Source organism: Aulonocara sp. 'chitande type north' Nkhata Bay, linkage group LG1 (assembly GCF_057382095.1).
Source record: "Aulonocara sp. 'chitande type north' Nkhata Bay isolate Kocher_YH1m ecotype deep benthic linkage group LG1, A_spYH_male_GT1.1, whole genome shotgun sequence".
NCBI lineage: Eukaryota > Metazoa > Chordata > Actinopteri > Cichliformes > Cichlidae > Aulonocara > Aulonocara sp. 'chitande type north' Nkhata Bay.
The window spans coordinates 30,063,392-30,087,029 of record NC_141344.1 but is presented as its reverse complement, the minus strand read 5'-3'; the positions used below and the strand labels follow the sequence as shown (position 1 = coordinate 30,087,029).

At 39.4% G+C, this 23,638-nt stretch overlaps 2 protein-coding genes across 6 annotated transcripts in view; one reads left to right on the top strand and one right to left on the bottom strand.

The window, feature by feature from the left end:
- The window catches only part of coro2ba (coronin, actin binding protein, 2Ba), a 54,661-nt gene extending 39,545 nt beyond the window's left edge, over positions 1 to 15,116 (top strand). For 2 of the 4 annotated variants that reach the window (XM_086292805.1, XM_086292820.1), the window contains exons 4-12: positions 1,315 to 1,464; positions 1,588 to 1,752; positions 1,916 to 2,032; positions 2,133 to 2,237; positions 2,546 to 2,642; positions 3,004 to 3,116; positions 3,516 to 3,606; positions 5,799 to 5,938; positions 6,551 to 15,116. In XM_086292805.1, the coding sequence (XP_086148931.1) occupies positions 1,315 to 1,464; positions 1,588 to 1,752; positions 1,916 to 2,032; positions 2,133 to 2,237; positions 2,546 to 2,642; positions 3,004 to 3,116; positions 3,516 to 3,606; positions 5,799 to 5,938; positions 6,551 to 6,685 (1,113 nt within the window). In that variant the 3' untranslated portion in view covers positions 6,686 to 15,116. The remainder of the gene's footprint in view (positions 1 to 1,314; positions 1,465 to 1,587; positions 1,753 to 1,915; positions 2,033 to 2,132; positions 2,238 to 2,545; positions 2,643 to 3,003; positions 3,117 to 3,515; positions 3,607 to 5,798; positions 5,939 to 6,550) is intronic. The other 2 variants (XR_015129123.1, XR_015129122.1) reach the window with 2 other exon arrangements.
- LOC147339332 (acidic leucine-rich nuclear phosphoprotein 32 family member D-like) lies at positions 8,539 to 13,841 on the bottom strand. 2 transcript variants are annotated; one of them, XM_086292842.1, is made up of 7 exons: positions 13,662 to 13,841; positions 11,614 to 11,763; positions 11,406 to 11,528; positions 11,103 to 11,301; positions 10,903 to 11,018; positions 10,683 to 10,737; positions 8,539 to 9,836 (listed from the first exon to the last, which is right to left on the bottom strand). In XM_086292842.1, the coding sequence occupies exons 1-7, from the start codon at positions 13,713 to 13,715 to the stop codon at positions 9,772 to 9,774; spliced, it is 762 nt and encodes a 253-aa protein (XP_086148968.1). In that variant the 5' UTR covers positions 13,716 to 13,841; the 3' UTR covers positions 8,539 to 9,771. The 2 variants fall into 2 exon arrangements, with proteins under 2 accessions (XP_086148968.1, XP_086148958.1); XM_086292832.1 differs by having other exon boundaries at positions 8,539 to 9,839; positions 13,662 to 13,839.
- Positions 15,117 to 23,638: the final 8,522 nt, after the last annotated feature.

The following is a 23,638-nucleotide window of genomic DNA, read 5'->3' as shown; positions in this document are numbered from 1 at the left end:
CGACGATTTGTGAGACTGGTAAACTTATGATACGTACGATGGTCTTTACTTTCTACACGGTGCATTTCAAGGTCCTGCACCCATCCGTCGGTAAACTGTACCTGGGCTTGTTGCAGTGACCGGAAGTTACTAAACTTCACGAGTGTATGCACTCACTCCAAGAACCGTATAATTATAAATATGCATATAAATATGCTACAATGAGATAGCTGACTTCATCTAACTAGCAAATGTTGTCCAGGCTACGTTGGTGATGCAGTTTTTTTTAATGTGTATGATATTTTTGTCATGCGATTTTAAAGCCGGTCCTACAACCGCATCCAAGAATAACATGCAGCTTATCTCAGAACTGTCGGTGAAAATTATTCTTGGAGCTAGGTTTAATTGAGCTGCATTTTAAAGAGGTGCAATTTCACAATTTGTGTATATTTTCTAAGTTCACTATTTTGTCATGTGTTGAGAAAAACACAGATTTAAAAATTACATGGTCTAATATTTACATTTAGCATAACTGCAACATACTTTTTTCTTTTTTTTTTTTTTTTTAAAGACTCGAAAGGACTTGAAATTCAAAATTTCAGACTTGTGACTTGACTCGGACTTTTACACCAGTGACTTGAGACTCGACTCTGACTTGCCTGACATTACTTGAGACTTGACTTGAGGATAAAGACTTGAGACTTACTTGAGACTTGCAAAACAATGACTTGGTCCCACCTCTGGTCAGAGGTTACTGATTCATACGGTTTGTACTGGACACGCGCTTCTGATCCGATCCTACGGTGTGCTGTTGTTGCTGCTGTGAGGTTTGAAAACGACAAATAGGCAAACATCAGTTAGCTTTTCAGCAGCTTGCTATATTAATGACATTAGGCACAAAATAAAATAGCAATCACTGTTACCCTACAGGCTGTTTTTTCGTGATACATGTACCTGTTACATTACTCTAGTGAATACTGCACAGCATTGGTAGCACTGTGCTCTGTGTAGTACTTTCACATGTTCAAAGATAATCTGATCTGGTCTGACACAGAGCCTCTATCCATAGCAGTAATCCTGTCTAATCCTAATGCAACGGGCTACATTGATAGCTTGTGCTATTTCTGATCAGACGATTTCTAGCTGTGTCCTCCTGATTGTGGTTTAGAGTTCATACTAATGTGTTGTGAAAGCACGCAGTAGTCCTGATAATTTGCTAACAAAAACAGAATAATAAAAATGTCACTTGTTATCATGTTTTGTGAGAATGAGCAAACCTGTAGGTATATTTGTGTGTCCAGTAACAACCTCGGTGTGCGTTGGTAAATGTTGCAGGTGCGAGTATGGGAGATCCCAGAGGGCGGCCTGAGGCGCAACATGATGGAAGCAGTGCTGGAGTTGTACGGTCACAGCAGACGGGTGGGTCTGATCGAGTGGCACCCCACCAGCAGCGGCATCCTCTTCAGTGCAGGCTACGACTACAAGGTACAAAAACAACACAGCCACACCCCCAACAACCACAGTTATATCTCTATTTATGATCACTTTAATTGAAGTACAGCAGCCCTCTAACAGCTCCACCAAAACAATTTTTCCCGACTGAGTTAGATCCTCATCTGGAACCTGGAGATAGGCGAGCCGGTGAAAATGATCGACTGCCACACTGACGTCATCCTCAGCATGTCTTTCAATACAGACGGCAGTCTGCTGGCCACCAGCTGCAAAGACAAGAAGCTGCGTGTCATTGAGCCACGCTCCGGGAGAGTCCTTCAGGTGAGGCGGACCTGGCTGATGACGATAAACTGACATGTTTTAGTGGTTTCTGAAAAACGCTCTGCTTTCTACTGTCACAAGAATATTCTGTTAACATATTAGAGTGTTAACTTCCTTGCAAGTGTATGTTGCCTCACTCTCTCTATGTGTGCTGCTCCATCAGCAAGCCAGCTGCAAGAACCACCGCGTAAACAGAGTTGTGTTCTTGGGCAATATGAAGCGGCTGCTCACCACAGGGTTTTCTCGCTGGAACACTCGGCAGATCGCTCTCTGGGATCAGGTCAGACAACACTTCTCCATACATGCATACAGTGCCACAGCAGGTAGATCAAGTGTGCATGTGTGTTAAAAACAATGTTTGTATACATTGTTATTCCTAGGAGGATTTGTCCATGCCGATGGTGGAGGAGGACATAGACGGGCTCTCAGGACTGTTGTTTCCCTTCTATGATGCTGACACACACATGTTGTATCTGGCAGGCAAGGTCAGCCCCGATGTCCCTACAGTTGTACAAAAGTAGTCTAAAAACTGAACTGTGTTTACCATTCATTTATTGCATATCTAATACATTTTGGATGACTGTGATTGGAATTGATGATTTATTTTTAAGGGGTGTGTGTGTGTGTGTGTGTGTGTGTGTGTGTGTGTTCGTGTTCGTTCAATTTAACTTGAGTAATAAAGGGAAGTCAAAGTCTGAGAAGCATTGCTTGTTCTGGAAATCTGAGCACAGCAGCAAAAAAGATGTAGCTTCAATTGCTCAGAGGTAATGACCATGTTCTGTTGCTCTGGCAGGGGGACGGCAACATCCGTTACTTTGAAATCACCACAGAGAAGCCGTACATCCAGTACCTAATGGAGTTCCGATCCCCTGCCCCACAGAAAGGACTAGGTAAGCCAGTTGCTGAACAGCAGTATCTGATCTGTCCTGCCAGAGGAGAAAGAGAAATGCTAACCCAGTCATTAACTGTCTTTAGAAACGGAGAGGTGGAATGAATCACTGTGAAAATGAGCTCAGCCCTCAACACTCCTCTAAAAACGGTGTTGCGTAGCTGAAAGGATCGTATTTACTGAAGAAAATAAAAATGAGGTGTCCGAATTGGAAATTTGCTCAAAAAAGCTTAAAGAGCTTCACTAACTTGTCACGCTGCAGCAGGTTGTTTTTGTATCTTGTTGATGAGACAAACAATGAATTCTAGGAAAGGGATGTTGGCAAAACAGCCGTCACCACATGCCTCTTTTCCTGTCTGCAGGTGTGATGCCAAAGCACGGGATGGATGTGGCAGCTTGCGAGGTGTACCGCTTCTACAAACTGGTCACCCTCAAGGGTTTGATTGAGCCCATTTCCATGATTGTGCCAAGAAGGGTGAGTGGGAATGAAATTAGACTCCATTCTGTTATTATCAGTCTCATCTTCAGCAGATGATAACCAGCATTTATTAAGTCAAAAAAGCTGTTAGATTTTAGCCAACACCTCTTGGGAACACTGGACTTATAATACCTTGGTTTGTGATGAATACAAAATCAGAGCAAGAAGAAACAAGAACAGGAATAATTAATCTAATACCATTTATTTGACCTAAGACGTGTGTTTAAAAGCAGACTGGTGAATGAGCATCTCAAAGTCAAAAGGTGGAAAATTATCAAAACCGTATGTAATTCTTTGAGATAAAAACTCTTTACCAAAGACATCCGAACGTTGAGATAATCAGCAGTGCTGAGCAAATGGTTGCTGAGACATCTGAAAATGTTTGTTTGTTTACAGTCAGACACGTACCAGGAGGACATCTACCCCATGACGGCAGGAACAGAACCGGCCCTGTCAGCCAGCGAGTGGCTGAGCGGAATTGATAGAGGTAAGCAACCCGTCAGAGACGCACTTGTCTGGCTTGTTAAACAGCATTTTAATAGGGGAGCGGCATCTTATTCATTTGCTGCAACTGATTTCCATGATGACTTGCATGCAAGGTTGCCTCTAACAAGTAAACAAAGCTAATGTAGATTAATTTACAGCAAACTTCAGTCACTGAGTGTTTTTGTTTTGCTGAATCATGCACTGACAACATGTAGCTTGTGTTATCACCAGCATGGTTTAAAAAAAAATCCCCACAGTTGATTTATTTTAATTGATGCAATCCAGTCCAGTTCATTAACATTCAACTTTACTATATTGTGAGCACTACTTCACAGCAATAGTCATCTCAAGCTTCTACAGTAAGAGTATTAGAGAGAAAATCCTCAATAACCCTCTAACTAACAACAGCAGGGAGGTAGAACTCCATTTTAGCAGGAAGAAACTTTAGCTGGTCTCAGCTATCAGCTGGGGTGGGGGAAATGAAAGGAGAGAAATGTGGAAAGATGGTAAACAAAAACAAGATAAAGCACAAACTACAGGACAGAGATGACAAAGTGAATGTTGTGCTTAACAGTGGCATAAAAATGCATTGGGAGTAAGAGAGAAGGGAGTGATGGAGAAGTGATCAGTGCTTCATGGGCAGTCCCCAAAGAACCCGGGCCTATAGCAGCATGGCTAATGGACTGGGTCATCTGATCTGATAACAGTAAAGAGAGTGTCTGCCCTGAACCCAAGCTGGCTCGACAGGAGAGTAGTCAGATAGATGAAGGTGCTACCCCCCATTTTAACTGTTACAACATCTAAGCTCTTCATGTTCATGTTTCATGGAGCTTTAAAATAAGAACTCAAACCAAGTGAACACTAATGCAGTTCACTTCAATTTACGTTTTTTTCATATACTGCCAAATCACCTCAAGGTGCTTTATACTCTAAAGTAGCGCGCGCGCACACACACACACACACACACACACACACACACACACACACACACACACACACACACACACACTCAAGCATGAGCAAGTAGGAAGGAAAGTGGGAAGGAAAAACTCCCTTTTAACAGGAAGAAGCCTCCTGCAGAACCAGGCTCAGGGAGGGGCGGGGCCATCTGCCGCAACCAGTTAGAGGTGAGAGGAGGAATACAGGACAAAAGACAAAAGTGAAGGCTCTGCTTCTCATTTTACTTTTAAATATCCTTGGAAGCACAAGCAAGCCGGCAGTCTGGGGGTAAAGTGCACTATTGGGGTGGTATGCTACTGAGAGGTATTAAAGATAAGATGCAGTCTGATTATTCAAGTGAAGAGAAATGAAATTCAGGATGTTAAAAGTATGTTTTGAAAGTCCCGTTCTTTCCTTCTCACATTGTGTTTGCTCTCAGTGGGTTAGGGTTAAATATCTGCATTTGCAAAAATTACCATCCGATTCACAAAACCCACACACCTGCCAATTTTGTTCTTACAACCACGCGTATTTCACTGAATCGGAATCAATGTAAATAGACAGGTTTTTTTTTTTTTTTTTCTCACGAGTGTGATTTTAATATGCTCGGCAATTAAAACTATAGTATGGTCACTATTTTGTAAAGGAAATTTTTTAAAATAAGAGATGCTTTCCAGTCAGTATTTTGTATTATTGACATTTACATTTAGTTTTTTAGTTTTGTGAAGATTTTTTGGTTCATGGGCTTTTTGGAAGATCAAATAATGACCTACAGGAGTTTTTATTATAACTAATATTGTTTAGTTTATACTATTTAAATTGTATTTGAAGAAAGTTGTCTTCATTATTTGTGTGTAGACATGGGCTGAGATAGTACTATATATATATATATATATATATATATATATATATATATATATATATATATATATATATATATATATAATTTTTTTTTTTTTTTTTTTTTTTTTTTTTTAAGAGAACAAATGAACCCAATGCTGATACTGAAATACTGATGAAGTCTGGATAACAAAAGCTTAGTAACTTTGGAAATTGCTTTAGGCACTGAATCCATATCCTAATCATGTTGTAGAATAACTAAACACTTGAATATGTGGATGTCCTGAAGAGCTGAAGACGTGCATGGATAAACGGTAGATTCTCTGGTGTTGATCTGTGGACGGCCGAAGCCTCTTGCTGCTTTGTGTTGGTTTTCACAGGGAAAAGTTCATTTTCTCCCTGCTTTTCAAACAGACCCAGTTTTGATGTCCCTGAAGGATGGTTACCACCGGCCAAACCAGGTGGTGTTCAAGGTCCCGGTGAAGGAAAAGAAGAGTGTGGTAGTGAATGGGATCGACCTGCTGGAGAACGTACCACCCAGGACAGAGAACGAGGTGTGTGAAGGATGACAAGTATAATATAAAATAATTGCAGCCTTTAATGGAGTGTAATAACGCTGTAACTGAACCGCAACTTGTTTTTGTTGTACAACTGATTCACTTAAAGTGGATCTCTATACATTTCTTTCCTTTTCTTCTGTATAATAGTTCAAAGTCATCTTTATTACATTATGCATGCATTAACCAAAAAAAATGTGAAACGTGCTATTTTAGCGCTCGCCCTTTGAGTCAGCTTTCTTCTGATTGGCTGCCCTTTGTGAGACTGAAAAGCCTTTGGTGACCATTTTTTGGATATCCACTGTCATACAGTTTGAATAGTAAAAAAAATAAAATAAAAAATCAGAAACTAAGCTTTTAGAGCAGTCTGACCTTTTGGCTCATGGGGTCCATGTAGTAGCTGTTCCACAGCTTTCGATCATAAGAGTAGAGCATAATGTACTGGTGCAAATGATTTCAGAAAAAAGCTGAGAATGAACCCAGCCTTACACAACTTGCCATTAAAACCAAATGTTTCGTCCTTCATCCTGCCAATGTCCTCTTTTCCTTGTTTTGAGAGCTGCCGTTGCGCTCATGTTCTTCCACGCGTTTCCCACCTTTTCCACCCAGCTCCTGCGGATGTTCTTCCGGCAGCAGGATGAGCTGCGGCGGCTGAAGGAGGAACTGACCACCAAGGACGTCCGAATACGCCAGCTGGAACTCGAGCTCAACAACCTGAAGAACGTTAGCCCCAACAACGCCTGACCTCTTAGACTCCTGGACTGGCAAAGCCTCGCTTCCTTTGCCCCCCCCCCCCACTTCTGACCTCCAACAACCTTCTGAGCCCTTCGCCCTGCTTTTTTGATATATTTCATTATATCATAACTTCATTCTTCCTGCTGTTCCATGTAGTGCACACAATAACATGGTAACCATTGGATAATGTTAACTGATCCAAATACTGCAATATTGTAGTAGTGACAAATACAAGTAATGAGGCATGACAGATCAGGGATTGCTACTTAAGCATTAAATCGCTGATATAGAATGCAGAGAATTTTGGTATTTTCAGTTTTTATAAATGTAAATGATTGATCTAGCAGTGTTATTCCACGCCGCCTAGGTATTCGTCTCACTTTGCCTACCCTCTTGTCCATGTGGCAATGCCTTGATCACCATGCAAAAAAAAAAAAAAAGTCCTGTACTGACCAAACCACCTCCGAATTGTAATTTTTATGTTGAGGTTAAAACTGGAGAAGACTATTATTGCTCCTATTTTTCTTCCCCAAGGCCTTAGACCCTGCTGCAGACCCAGTTTGCAGCGAGCTGCAACATTATCTCAAAATGGCGGACGAGGAGAGCTTTGCAGACATGGACCATGTTTTTCCCACCGGGCTGCTTATCCCATTACCTACAAACAGTGGCTAGAGATTTACTTTGTCACACTGACACTTAGCTACTCCAGACAGTCTTTCCCCAAGGACAGCACATAGCTCACTTTGTTCAGGTATCTCTTTATTTAAACAATGGGGACGCAGCTGAGGAGACATGGATCCGAGGGAAGCTTTGCTGGCTGTTACTGGTTTTTAGGGCTAATTTTGATGGGGTAATGTATATTTGCTTTTTATTTATTATTTGTCACATCTTACCTTTTTAGCTAATAACATGTATATTTCTTAATCCCTTTGTTTTTGTATGACACACTGCGCAAGTAATGATTGTGATGCTTGATAGATTTTGCTGAATGTTTCCGGTGGAAATGGTGCAAGACTTGTGTGAAACAGCACCTTAAAAAGGTATTTCTTCTTAGCTCTTTGTCTCCAACAACGTAACTTCAGATAAGTTATGAAGCTATATAATTTCCTACTTTTAAAAGTGCAAACTGGAATAATAACCAACCATTTGACATTTAAACCAAGTATATTACTATTACTGAGAAATGTTTGTCTGTAGCCGTGTAATTTTTGCTTTCAAGACGTCAGGTGACGTGCCTCTCCTCCACCCGTACCGACAACACATACAGGAGAAATTTGCGCTGCCTCATTCAGCTTTACATTTGAGAGCATTTGAATTTAATTGGCACTATTTTAAGAGCCGAGCTGGAGAAATTCCACTGCATGCATGACAAGGATGGAAATGGTAAGTTAACAGCGAGTTACGGACTAAAGGTCACAAGTCTTTCCTCATAACATCATCGCAGGCACATAAAGGGCCAAAGCTTCATAGCTTTAGCTAGAGAAGATGAGCCCTTAACAATGAACAATGGTAAATATCTGTGTTAAATAAAAGGCTACAGTGAAAGTAGACAGATCGATGAGCTGCAGTGACAGACAGGAGACAGGTCGAGTAACTGTTTAGTCATGACATTTTTGACCAAACAGTTACTGCTGCAGACTCAAAGTAAACTCCAACTTAGATTTGCTTAGTGTGGTAGCAGTGTACTGTAGATGTATACATACGAGTTCAGTATTGTGGGGAAAAAAAGGCATTCTGTAAATTCTTTTCTTGATTTTCCATGTAGAGGATCAAAAATGACAACTGTCATCACTCCCTGGAATTCTGTATACACTTTTTTTTTTTAATATATTAAACTGTGTACAAGGACCACAAACGTCAAACACATATATAAAAGGGATTTATTGAAGTGAATGGAAGGGGAAAAGAAAGAAATCAGCTGATGACAGTGGATTTAACATGTAGTGAAAAAAAATCACTGAGGTAGGCCAATTTGACCATTGCGTATACTGGAGGAAAACAAAGTCCAAACAGCTGACCGTTTTCCAGAGTTTACATTTTGCAACAATAAATTTTCGATGCACATACGTTGTGGCTGTAACCTCCATTTAAATCAAGCACTCCTCTACACCACCAGCACAAAATTCAAACATTGCCATCTGTGTGTGTGTCACAGAAAAGAACATGGGTGGGGGGGGGGAGCAAAGAAAGCAATGAGCTCTGATGTTTTGTCCTTATGGAAAGATGATGCATACAAAGTTATGTTCAAATTCAAGAAATTTCACACTGCGTATTCTTAGATAAAGCAGCATACATATTTAATATCTTATTACAATTCATAGTTTCACCTCAGTTGTCTGTTCAATGTCTGCCGTCATCAAAGAGAATACAAAAAAATAGATTTGGTCATTATTTACAAGAACACGTAATTTCCGAACTATCAAAGCTGAGGGTTTAAGAGGAGGAGGAGCAGCTTTGACAAGGGCAGACATTTTTTTGCTAGGATTTAAAAATATGTCCCGTGAGGGTCACACTGCGCATGTTCAGACAGAAGTTTCACACCAGGACAGCAGAGAGTATTGGCATACTGGTGACACTACAAACACATAACTTACATTAAAAAGAAAAAAAAAAAAGAAATACAATTAAAAAAATAATAACAATAAGTTTAAGACGAGGAGAGGACAGCCATACATGAATCCAGTAGTTGACTTTAAAATGTATTAGACATGCACTCTTTTTATTTTAATTTTTTTTCCTCCCCTCTTTTTGGGGCGGTCTTAAAATACATCAGAAATTGGTCTTACACAAACAGTGAGGAAACAAAAACGTCTCTCAAAAAGGTTTATATTTGCTATTATTTGATATTACAAAACTGGTGTCCACGAAGCAGTTAAAAGTGGACAGTAAAGACTGGAACACGGGGGTGTCAAAGGTACACAAATGTAACCTTTTCTTTCCCTTCAGGAAAACCCGTCTACCTAACTGGCCAATAACAAAAGAAACCCACTCCTACTGCAATATGAAACTGAGGGGAAAAAATACATGGGGGCTGTTGGGAAGTGACTGGGAGATACAAGTTAAAAACAGTTCACAACTTAGCTTAAAGAAGACTCTCAATCGTCATCATCTTCCTCCCCTTCTTCATCCAGGTCCCTTTTTCTCTTCTGACCTCGCTCTTCTTCTGAGAAATAAGTAAGAAATAAAAGTCACATTTATAAGACAAATACAGCATTACAGATGAAGAAAGCTCCACGTGACCAAAACACATTATCCTTGTCCTCGTTTCACACTTGTCTCCCTGTTTTGTTTGTATCACGCACACATAAGCTCCCTCTGAGGCTCAATATGAAGCCAGCACACAGGGGTGAAAACTGCAAATCATTTGAATGCCCACTAGAGGCTAACTCCCAAAGGATTCACTCCCTATATTTATTTTATTTAACCTTTATTTCTACATTTACAAGAGAGACCCGTTTCCGACAGTATAATGAAATTACAATTAAAGAAAGTAATAATAAAATAGCTTTTGGGGGACAGCTCCATATTTATTTGTACATTACTTTCCATTAACTATAAAATACCTCTGTTTGTGCACAGATAACAATACACTCTGAAATGCACCTTGCTAACAAAGCGTGCTAGCCATAGTGGCAAGGTTTAAGCATTTTTAGCATTAACTTAGCATTCTACAGTCCCAAGCACAGTCATTTCTGGCTCTCCAAAAGACAAGCTTGCAAAAACCATAATACTGAAGATCAAGGCTTCAAAACATGAGTTTACGACCTACAAGGTGCTGTCACTGTGCCTACTCCCATCCTTTATATACCGTCTATGGTTTATACATGGTGTATATATAGTGGACACAGAAACTGTAGCATCTCTCCATGTTAACGCCATGTGTAAAATATCCAAAGGGCATATTTAAATTTGCTAATTCATAAAGGTTAAGAAAAACAAAAGCAGTCCACTATAAAGAATAGCATCAAGCGTGTGCACTTATTATGCATTTGGAGAAGTTGCTCACCTTCGTCATCTTCATCGTCAACCTCTCTGTCATTCAAATCATCCTCCTCTTCCTCCTTTGTTAAAAGACAAGGCAAAGTTAGTGAGATGATTCACTTCCGGGTCTCGCGGAGTTGAAGCCAGAGGACGAGAGGCGGGATTCACCATGGCAACCAGTCTACTAACAAGAGCATTTTTACATAACTATTAGAAAAAGCATATCTCATTTATTCTCATCTCACCTCTCCACTGAGGTCTTCCTCTTCTTCTTCTTCATTCTCCTCTTCTTCATCCTCTCCTTCCTCCTCCTCCTCATCTCCCGGTGCTGCATCTTCATCATACTCCTCATCATCTACATCTGGGTGAAAGTGGTCAGTTAATATAAACGCCAGCATTAGCGTCGCAAAGACATACATGAGACCCGACATAGTCTTGGACATACCATCTTCATCTTCCTCATCATCATCCAAGCCCTCTGCATAGACCTCAGCATCAGAATCGGGTGCTTCTTTGTCATCTTTGTCATACCCATCCAGGTACGTGAGCTGGGGTAATAGCTTGAACACGTTGTCTCTGTATTCGTTCAGGTTTGTCACTTCACAGTTAAACAGATCTAGGCTTTTCAGGGTCCCCAGTTCTTTCTATCAGAACAAAAAACAAACAAAAACAATCCAGTTTGATAAACAACAACGAGCTGTTTTGCATGTTGTGCTTTCCCCCCCCCCCTCATATTTCTGGGACTCACCAGTGGTTCTATTGTGCTGAGGTCTTTAATCTTGTTGCCACTGAGGTTTAGATGTGTGAGATTGGGGCACTTCTCCGCCAGAACTTCCAACCCTCCTGAGATCCTGTTATCGCTGAGTTCAAGCTGTTGGTCAATTAAATAATCAAAACCTTGCAAAACTTTACAGTCTGAAGCTACAGAGATTTGTCACGTGATGAAAAGCACCCACCTTTTTGAGTTTATTTAGCTTCGGCAAGTGGGCAACTGTCGTCAGACCAACATTGATTGTGCTTAGAAACTCCAGCTCCTCAAACTCGTCTGTTAGACCCTCGATCTTGCCTTCATTTGAGCGACAGTTGTCTAGCACTAGTTCTTTGACCTGAAGCGTAATCAAAAAATTAAAATGGTTAGAATTTGTCAAACTGCAAACATCATATTTGTTAATCCCAATCAACACATTACATTGTTGCTTTGTTACAGCAGTCAGCAATGACAGGAAAAAATGCTAACAAAAAGCAAGCACATACCAAACAACAATCCATGTAAATTCAAGACACATTTTATTTTCATTACTACATTCGTCTTTGACACTTTAGTTAAATTGTATCAACAATATCTGGAATCAGCTCTTAATTGTAAAAAAATATATATACACATATAAACATTTAAATTGATTTACTTTTACCATTTTTTAAGAAAATAAATAAATAAATCTGAAGAAAATAAACAAACGTCCTCCTACAGATAAACCAGCTCAACACTGGGCGGATGCCACACTTCAGTGTAGCAGCAGCAACAGCGTTAATTTTGGCCCTGCGCACTGATATTTAAATAGTGTGATATGCGGTCACAGGTGGGCTGTTATCGGATATTTCACCTCGGCCTTGAACGTGACTCAGCCAATCAGCAGTGAGGACCAGAACTATAAAAAAAAAAAAAAAACCCCAAAAAAACCCCACTGTCCATCAGCGGTCATTGTACCGCTGTAAATATCGCGATGCGTTGACTCTTTCCATTACGTAAATATGACATTTATCTCGCTTTTTTGACACATTAGTAAGAAAGCGATAAAGTACGGCTGCCGTGTTTAAAGCGCAATAAGAGACGTGCGCGTGAGCTATGAGCGACGCAGATGCACATTAGTCAAAACAAGCCGGAGCCAAACAGACCTACGAGTCGTGCACAGGGTCATTTGTGAGTAGGAGGGGCCGCTAAAGCCGATTAGATAGCTGCCAGGCAAACGTTTTCATTGTTGCTCGCGCTAAACACTTCCCGATTGGACTGATGGTGTGTATAGACCTCTATTAACACGAAGGTATGATGACTGGTTCGTCGTTTGTGTCGAATGAACGGGATTTCGGTGTATTTCGAATAGCCTTTGTTTCTCGGTAAAATGGCGGCTTGTCCTAGTTCTGGAAAACTAGAGCAACAGCGCGGCTCGACGATTTCCCCCCCTGTTTTCACCGGGGGAGCTGGGACGCCTAAGCTTCGAGAAATCCCGATGAAAACGAGTGAATAGCCACACGACAGTTGATAATGAGACGGGCGTAGCTCGTTTTTGATCTCTGCGTGGGGTTTTTTCGCGCAGCTTGGTGGCCGCTAACGGTCCACGGTAACGGCACTTTTATTTCGGCCATCTGTGCGCACAGTGACTCCGGATGGAGGTTTGCAGGCTCCCCCAGCGTAAAAAGCTGCTCCCTGCAGACATAAACGACTTGAACCGGACGGTTTGTGCAACTATAGCAGGGGTCTGCAGTTGTAAGGCGATAATTCGAGGCTGTGATCTTTATGCATCACTGATAATGTTCACGACTTTGAGTGCTCGCATCCTCAACGCGCCAAGTGCACGGCTTAAACTGTTTTTTTTTTTTTTTAGGTGAACGTATTTCCCAGTCCAAGCATGCACACTGAGCCTCAGACAATGACTAAAAACAAGAATCCCGACAACGCGGGGTTCGTGGATCAAAAGTTACAAATATGGCTTCTCACACTGCTTGCCTTGTTTATACCGCTGGCATTAAAAAAGAAGCTGTGGTGCATTCTCAAACTGCACATTAAAACGTGAAGCTGGAGCCGCACTAAAAAGTTCAAGCAGCGGACCCGCGGAGCACCTGCCCGCTGTAAACACGACGGCAAAAGCAACAATGTGACCCGACGTCCCCCATCATCTTTTTAACTTGGAAGAAACTTTGTATCCCCACGCCAAGGCATCACGCGAAATATTCTCCATTAGCCGAGAGTGAAGCATTATTACAGCGAGCCGCGAGGCCAACTTACGTCTGACGGAGTGCGGTTCCGCAACTCTAGGTGAATTCTTTTCTTCATGTCCATCCTCGAAAGGCTCACCCCGTGATACGATACACACTTTTAATAATTACTGCAAATGCAACTACCACCTCCAGAGCAGGCTGCTGCTGTTCATTCAAACTTGATCCGCTCGGTGGGCGGGAGCACGTTTCAGGATTGTCGTCACCGCCGACCAATGGCACGCGCCAAATAAAGAGGGAACGGATTTACAGACGCGCGGGCCAATGAAGGCGCCCTTATCAAACTGGGTGGGGTTTTGTTGTCTAAGTTTGGTTGTTTGTTAACTTAAGTTTACATGGAAATAGTAATACTGTAATGTTTTTCACTGAATACATGCAGTCGATGCACAACCACCACCCTTAAACCTCCACCTACATCGAAGCCCAGCCCCATACGTTTTGAGGTTTTTTGAAGCTTAATTAATTTTACATTTAATTTATTGTTAAATTTAACTGACATATTAATTGTACAGCTTTTTAATTTTTATCATTTAAAAATGCACACTGTTCCATCCTGCCTCTGTACAAAACAAAAAATATAAATTATTTTAAAAAGTATAGAATAATGACACACTAAAAAATATTTTTTTTCCTCCATAAAACGTCTAACAACTATAAAACAACAACAGCTATTGCATGTAATGTTAGAAAATTTGCCCAAAAAAGTTGACATTGTTATTGTATGCTATGCAAAAACAACTTTAATGACCCATAATATATAAAGAATAACATTTTGATATTAGAACTTACCATTTTTCAAATATTACTGATCCAGAGTGGAGAAGCAAGAATAGATAACCTAATAGTAAAATAACACCAACCGGGTTGAAAGACCTGATTTTTCTAAGTCGCATGTGATAACTGGCATTACTCATGTCTTTTAATAATGCTAAGAGCTCCTTGTGTGGCTTTGAGGTACAGTGGGTCATCCACTAATAACAGGTTGGCCAGCACGTAGACTGATGCCATGAATGCTTTGGAATAAAGGGCTAGATTAATTTAACTATTCTTCTCCAAACAAATAAAATAGCACAGTGCTGAGTTTTTTGGGCAGTCTGAGATCCACTAGGGGTCTTCTTCACAGTTTCACTCAAGTGCTGGCAGGTCATGAGTGCTCTGCGTGTTGCTGTGTGCACCTTTTCCACAAGGGGGAAGCAAAGCCTCAACTGTATATCCAGTGACCACCAGGAGGGTGTTTAAAAAATTTCAGTTAAACTCAATTCAAATTTTTCTTTGTGTTTTTTTAGCAGAAGTAATGGGTAGAACGGATCCTAGCACAATGTGGTGAAAAGTAATGGCTATTAATATACCACAAACTTCCTGTTAGTTAATTTAATTGTACTTTGAACAGAAAATGATGAAATATATCAGCACAAAGAATGCTTTGTTTCTGCCAAATAAATACATGTCACTGGTTATCAATAAGGAGGAGTGTCCGTCTCTCTTTGCGCCACTGTCTCACTCCATATCCATGAAACTTGTCTGTGATAAATAACCTGCATGCTCATGATAAGGGCAAATGAGAGTAACCGCCAATAACGGAACTGCTGCCTTTTCATTGCCCACGGCACTCTCAGCAGCCCCTAAAACCATCGTCTTTCTCTTCTCTGTTTCGCTCCATTAATGGTGAACAAGTTGCTGTCTAACAGGAATGCTCCTGGTTAACGGAGCTAACCTTAACTACAGGGGACACCAGCCCGCTTTCTATTATAAAGTTGTGAAATTTTGTGACTCACATGTACCCTACAGTTTAATAACAAGATACAGGATGAGATAGTCAATTAAAGCCATTACCAAGTAAAATCATATAGTACAGCTACCTTCTTATATTTGCTCAGTGTTGGGGGGGCTAGCATACAACCACAAAGAGGCACAAAATAACAAACTATTATGCAGCATTAACCCAAAGAGACAGGAAAACACAAGTTTTGTGATGCAAGTAAACACAAAAGAGATTAAAATGCGGCAACAACTGAAACTGTCACAAACAGAGCTGCATTTTTGTGTGTGTTGGGTGTACTCTGGGTAAGTGTTGGCCTTTGATTTTTGAATTGTGCATCAGTTTTTTCCAGATGAAATATAATTCATTATTCCCTCATCAAAATGTTTTTGATTAGCCTCTTTGGAAAAGTTGGCACCTTTACAAAGGTTTATAATGGTTCTGTGTGACAGTGAGCCCAAGTCTAAGAATTAGCTGGGAGAGGATTGAGGAGATGAATGTAAGAACTCTGCTACTAGAGGGCGACTCTGTGCTTTTTCTCCTGGCACTTTAAACTCTGTGCACATCATATAAACAATCTGTTTACCACCTTTAGGTGTCACATTGAAGTCAAATAGGTGAAAATGGTTTATAAATGAAACAAAAACCATAAAAAGGATGTATTTACAAAAGTATATAAGAGCTTAACAACAACAGATCCTGTCACATACTGCAGAATATTCAAATGAATTTATTAGGCAAATCTGTTCAACTAGTTTTTTGCATTTGGCCTGGTTTTTCAAAAACTGCAAAGTTGAATGTTGAATGTCCACCTTTCATAGTTGTTTGCCTATCCAGCTCAATGGTTTACTGCCAACCCTGGATGGTAGGGTCAGTATGGGTCCGTCCTTGTATCAATGTTTCAGGATAGTGATAGTGATGAAACGGTGTGGAGAATCTTGGCACACTTTTGGCCCCTTTAGTCTCAGTTGAGCAACATTTAAACCACACAGCCTATTTGAGTATTGTTTCTGAGCATGTCAATCTCACTGATGGCTACTTTCAGAGGAAAATGCACCACATCACAAATGTCATATATTCCCAAACTGGTTTCTTCAGCATGACAATGAGTTGTGGCCATCACAGTAATCAGATCTCAATCTAATAGAGCATGTAGAGGAACGGGAGATTTACATCATGAATGCACAGCTGAAAAATCTGTAGAAACTGTGTGACGGCGTCATATAAATATGGAGCAAAATCTCTGAGGAATGTTTCCGGCATCTCGTTGAATCAATGCCACAACTAATTAGCACAGTTCTGTAGGCAAAAGAGGGTCCCAGAGTCACTACTAGCAAGGTGTTCCCAATGAAGTGTCTGGTGAGTGTGTGTTATTAATACATAGTGAAATCAACCAAATTAAGACACAAAGGCAGAAATAATTCTCAAAAATGATCTTGAATAATGAACATTAAATGCTAAGTATTCCCTATGAATGACATTTTCAAAATCTGGTCAAAATTCACCAATATGGTGCTGCAGTAGCGTGGAACAACGCAGCTGGTAAACAAACAAGCAAAAGTAATGGTATCTTGTGCTGAAAATAGTTGTGACTAAAAATCTTGATAGATTTTGAATGACTGATAATTCATGATGATGTGAAAGGAACGTTTTAGTGCTGTTTTACCCAAAATAAAAATGGTTTAAGAGTTTTTAATGGTGGTTTCCAGAATGTACAACAACAGACAATGTTCAAGGCCAGTTTTCCAGAGATCAGGTCAGCATTCAGGTGAGTATTTCCATTTATCCAACACAGGGTTAATGCATCTAGTTTTTCCAAGAGCGGTAAATCTCTGAAAGAGACAGAACAAGACTGGCTCAGGCAGGCACATCAACAGGTTTTCTGCAAGGAGGAAAAAGACAAACACATAAGTATAAAGCACGTGGACATCAGGATAATGGGTGAATTTAAGCAGAGTAGAACCTAATACTGTTTATCTCTGTATGCTTGTTCCAGCAGAGATATCCTGCTGGAGTTTCTCCATTCCCCTGGCTGATGGACACAAGATGTTTTACATCTTGGTCAACTTACCAGAAAAATCACAACATGATATCAATGACAGCTCTCTTCATCAAGTTATCAAGCATAAGAGATTATAAGGACACATATTAAAGTACCCTGGCTTCAACTAAAACATTAGAAATACTCTTTGCTTTCACTTTATTACTCCTGAGTATCTGATATTGGTTTATTTGTAATATCAGCTTGCTCACCAGCATCAGTGGTATTTCAGAAATTGCATTTGTGAAGTCATTTCTAAAATGTTTTTTTCTAAGGCTGAGGCTTTTCAGTTCTTTTTTAGATTGTTAATAAAAATGTATGGCTCATTCAAGTAATACCAAGTGTAGTTAAATCTATAATTTTCTGTCTATAATCAAATTTTAGTGCTTGAACAATCTAACAGCTTCAACTGCACTAAAGAGTAAAACAGTAACATGTGGATTATTAAACATTTGTCTCTCTCTTCTAACTCTCTGTTAGTAAACAATTTAATTCAACAAATTAATTTACTCTGCCTTACAGAAAAATGGTTACAGCGGGATAATTATATTAATTTAAATTAATTAACACCCTCAAGTTGTACTAGGCGTCAGAATCCTTGAAGGACAGGTCAAGGAGGAGGAGTAGCAGCAATCTTCTCCTCCACCTTATTAATCAACCATAGATCCAGACAGAGGTTTAACTCATTTGAAGGCCTGACTCTTAGCCTTTTCCACCCTATTTGGAAAACTCAAAAACCTGTTTAATTTGTTGATATCTATTGTCCACCCAGCCCTTACTAAAAGTTTCTATTTCAGGCTTTTTTTTATCTGATTTAGTGCTCAGTTCAGATAAAATAATTATAGGGGGAGCTTTTAACAGCCATGTAGATGCTGAAAATGACAGCCTCAACACAGCATTTAATCTATTATTTGATTCAATTTTCTTCTCTTAAAATGCAAAAGAGCCCACCCACCTCTTGAATCACACTCTGAATCTTGTTCTGACATACGGGATAGAAAGTGAACAGCATTCTCTGAATGTTGCTTTTGTCTGATCGTTTCTTAATAAGATGTATATGTACAATAATGGATTACACATTAGTGAGGAACACATTTCACTACAGTAAATATCTTTTTGAAAGTGCTGTAACTCATTTTTAGGATATAATTCATTCACTGTTATCGTCAATGCCATGTACCAACACGGTGCAGAGCAGCTACTTGAACTTTACTCCCACAGAGGTCGATTAACTTGTTAATAGTTTTACATCTTCACTCTGTACGACTCTGGATACTGTAGCTCTTCTGGAATAGAAAACCTCAAATCAGAAGTACTTGACTTGATAGTTTCAAGTCTCAAATGTGCACCTTACAGTAGATCATTCGTAAGTTGGAGAGGAAAATGTCATATCACTGATTTACAAAATGATCATTTAACCTGGAAAAAAAGTTTGTTGCTCTATAAAAAAAAAAAACCCTCCATAATTAATCACTGATTGAAGAAAACTGAAGCCAGGCTGACAAAGAGTCAATGTTCTGCAGAGCCAAGCATGTCTTTAACCTTAACTAGTAATGGCTTCAGCAGTTTCTTCACAAATAAAATTTTAACCTCTACAGAGAAAAATACTCGAAACCACCTCACAGACATAACATAACCACAGCTACTTTCAATAACATTGATATTTATTTACAGTTTCTCGCTGATTCGTTTTTTGGAGTTAACTTCAATAGTTACTTCTGCCAAACCATCAACATGTCTTTTACATAATAATAATAATACATTAGATTTCTATAGCACCTTTCAAGAAACCCAACATCCCATTCCTACAAGATTGCTCCACAAAGTCCTACCATCAACTAACATTTTCAACCTTAAATATGATCAATCTATTAATAGGGTACCACACGCCTTTAAGGTTGCAGTAATTAAAACATTACTTTAAATGCCTTCATTGACACTTATAACTATCTAGCATTTAGCTAATTGAAGTAATTTTTACCCGGGATATGTCCTTCAATGTGCAAATAAACAAATACAGGACTGTTCTTGCATATACACAATATCACTAAAGTTACAAAGATCCTGTCTCAGAGTGATACTAAAAACTAGTTTAAGCATTTATTATCTGTTGGACTATTGTAATTCATTATTATGAGGTTGTCCTAAAAGCTCCCTGAAAAGTTTTCAGCTGATCCAGTGCTGACAGGGACTAAAGACAGAATATATTTCTCTTGGCTTGGCTTCTCTTCATTGGCTCCCTCTTAAATCCAGAATCAGTGGAACCAGCTCCCAAATTAGATTTGGGAGACAGACATCCTTTCTCACCTCTTTTCACTCGCCATGCATTTATACACCACTCTGCATTTAATCATATTATTATTATTCCCTGTCTAAATATATTATTAATATAATATATATATTATATATCTCTAACAATATATTAATATATTATAAATATATTATTAATCTCCGGCTCTCTTCCACACTGTCTTTTGTCCTGTTATCCTCCCCTCTCTGAGCCTGGTTTTGCCAGAGATTTCTTTCTGTTAAAGGGGAGATTTTCCTTCCCACTGTCGCCAAATGCTTCCTCATAGGTAGGTCAGTATGTGACTGTTTGTATGTGAATAACTTTATGCATTAACATGTAGTTTTTTTTAACTATGTATTTGTAAGTTTATATAAACATATATCGTATGTGGACAGTAAATGCATGTTTACATATTTTTTGTCATTTAGCAGTCCATTTCACTTTTACATTAATACCTTTAGTTTCTTGTTGTTTCCAGTTCAGATGGCAAAAACAATGCATACTCATAGGGAGAATGAAGCCATGCGATTGATAAGTGTGAATTTGATAATCCATGAAAATAATATGCATGCGTGGACTGTATCTTTACAAAAACTGTGACTTTGCATGTCTTTCATACACTCCACAGTCATGACACACTCCCAGCAGATGTTTTTAACTTTATTTTCAGAATGAGACCTTGTTACAGGCCTGTGTGGGTCTACACAGACTGGGACCTAAACTAAATTTCGACGGAGCCAGAAAATCAAAGGTGTTAAAAAGCAACGAATTGTTTCAGGGTCCTGTTGTTGCCCACACTCCATCAAGCTATCAGGACTTCAGAATGATGCCTTGTTGTCTTTAAACCATATGTACTTATCTTTGTATTCGCAAGCGCCTTTATTTGGTTTTGTTTCATGTTTTAGCTTTTTCATTCATTCCCTTTACAAAAGATGTCGATTCAGTGAGGCTAATTGATTAAATAGAGATCATATGGCATACTGGCAGGATGATTATAACTAAAACACCGTCTGAGAAAATGTTTTTAATACATTGAAATGAAGATAAAAAATTATATTAGCAAAACTGATATGGAATAATCTTGAAATAGAAAAATCTTTATTGTGGTCGATACAAGTACAATAAAATTTAGACTGTTTTTGCAGGATTGTGTTAGTCTGCCTGATGACAAAAGGTCAAATAGAGAGTGCCCTGGGTGTGAAGTGTCTGAAATAACGCTGCTGACCTTCTTACTCAGACATCCTTTAAGTGTGGGAGTTCCAAGGCCACCACACATTGTACAGTCTTCATACTTTGTTGTTCCTTCAGCTGAGCAGCTGTGCAGTGTCTGCACCCCATCATGATGTTGTTTGTGCAGATGCTCTCAGTGGTGGTTCAGCAGAAGTTCAGCACAGGTTTCTGGGAGAGCTGCACTTACTTCAGCTTCAGCTCCTTAGGAGGAACTGTCTTTGTTGGGCTTTTTTGACCAGGTTTAAGATTTGGAGCTCCATATGAATGGACAAGTTGAGTCCATGGAACTTTCGTTTATTCACACTATCTACTACTTTTTTGTCTATAGAAAGGAGGAGGTGGGCTGAGCTTCCTGTTCTTCTGAAGTCTATGATTAACACTTTGGTCTTGTTGGTGTTAAGCACCAGGCTGCTCTTCCCAATCAGCCAAGTGCATCTGCGAGCAGTTTGTCATTGCCAGTCACCAGGGCCCTATTCCAGAAGGCAGGTTTAGCTAACAACTCTGTTTCAGAAAGAGAGTTAACTTGGACTCTGAGCTCGTTACTGAGGTAGCGAACTCTGTGAACCTTAGGTTGCTATCAAAGTGCACAGACGAGTGAATTAAAGTTGCAGAAGTTTACATTTTTAGAAAGACTGAAATCCCAAATTTATCCTATTTTGCTACTTTGAACAGTTTTGCAGTGATTCAGTTGAAATTCATGTTGAAATGTGCTCAGCCATATAACATCAGTCAACATTTTGAAATTTATGGTGCTGAAATTCAGGGTCTGAGGCTCCACATATTTTCTACTGAAAATCACCAAAATCGGTCTCAGTGGCTCAACCGGAAAATATCATAGCCTCTGTAATGGGTCAGCAAACTGTCCAGTTGCATGGCTGGATGGATCCAAAAGGGACAAGGATCACAGATTCAGGTTTTCTGTATTTAAGCATTTTATTCTCACCCACAAATTTTATTATAGCCTTGAACAGATGGGAGAAGAGGGTGAACAGTAATGGGCAAAGAGGTGCACGTCCTCAGCTGACTTGCTGGTGGAAGTTTAAAACCTGTGACCGTAATGAGGAAACCTCAGGCTTTGTAGTTCTGCAGAAAGGGTGCGCTGCCGAGGAATCGAACCCGGGTCGCAAGAATGGGAATCTTGCATGATGCCACTACACTAGCAGCGCCTGTACTAGTGGGCCATAGCTATATAAAATAGCATGCATGAGGTACACCTGGAAGTTAGTGTTTGTCAGTTTGGTCAAATATATGACCACGGAATAAACTTGAGGTAGACAAGTGAAAATACATTTACATTTATGAAGAATGTCTTGTCTACATGAGTCTAAAACATGTAGGTAACATGTGCTGGAACACCTGCTCTGACTTTCTTAAACATTTCTCCTCTTGAATACCCCGACATTTTAATAAAATCACTTTGAAACAAAAAAAACCTGTGAATTTTTACAACACAATAAAAATGGATAATTAAAAATACAAAAGGATCCTGATAATAATGATAATAATAACTGCTTATAGTTACTATTTGGGCCTCTGTAGAATTGAAAGCACCCATCTTTCTATATTACACTAATTCAGACTCCATAGGCTACATCTCAGGCTTTAACCCTTGCTCTGGTTTCTGGTTTGCATTCCTGTATTTTTGCATTTAGCCATGTTATTTGTGGCTCATTAAATTATGATTTACAGTCAAGTGTGACAAATAATGTGGCCCAGAAGGGTTTTATATTCTGTTGTCCTATATACTGGTACGCCTTTTCAAATTTAAATAAATAAGAAATCCTGTTGGTGTTTTAGTGTTTTAGATCTGAGAGTGCATGATGAACTGAATTTTAATAACTGCTCAGTGGAAAATGTGATTGGTGTATGTTAGTGTTTGTCTTCATCTGTCAAAGCCGGGTCTGTTTGACTAGAATAACGAAAACATCTTTGCGACCCTGTACAGGGCCTTTAGCATGACTTTTCCAACTTCAGTTACTTGGTCATAATAATGCATGCATGCGAATTAAATGTAAATAATTTCCCCAACCAGGATAAACTTTTATAGATTATTTTTAAAACCAGAAAATTCAATTCAATTTTATTTATGCAGCGCCAAATCACAACAACAGTCACCTCAAGGCACTTTATACTGTAAGGTAGACCCTACAATAAATAAATAAATAAATAATATTTGAACAAATATAAATGTAATGGTGCACATAGTATGGGATTGGGATGCAATGTACAAGATAAAACTGAACAGAAGGAAATATGTGTTGTGTAGGAGTAGGTTTACCACAAGAGGGAGGCATTTGTTAAGGTAGCGAGCATCAGTAGTCAGTAAAGGGGACATTGAAATGTAATTGGCTAGTAGGCATTAACTTTCAAGATTGACAGGATTAAAGAGCAAAAACAGAATTAAAACCTCACAAACAGGCTCATGTCTAAAATAAAACGTCAATCATCCGTTTGAATTAGTCTGACTACAAAGAGCAACTTGCATCTTCTTCATCTGTCTTTAATTAATCACAAAACTCATCTTGTTTAATGACATGTGGTTTAAAGAGGTGAGGCTAATAGTATGTTGCTGTATTTATGGCAAACGGACGGCAGAGAGGAACAGCTGCTAAAGGAGCAATCCTGCTCTTCCACTTTTCTCCACATGGAAGCACTTTATGCCCGCAG

What these genes read in the sequence shown, in the direction of transcription:
- LOC147339332 (XM_086292832.1), bottom strand. Translation starts at nt 13,715, where the DNA reads ATGGACATGAAGAAAAGAATTCACCTAGAGTTGCGGAACCGCACTCCG. An exon ending in AGCTAAATAAACTCAAAAAG is followed by an intron (nt 11,529 to 11,613) that starts GTGGGTGCTTTT and finishes ATTGACCAACAG; the next exon opens with CTTGAACTCAGCGATAACAG. An exon ending in AGGAAGACCTCAGTGGAGAG is followed by an intron (nt 10,738 to 10,902) that starts GTGAGATGAGAA and finishes CTTTTAACAAAG; the next exon opens with GAGGAAGAGGAGGATGATTT.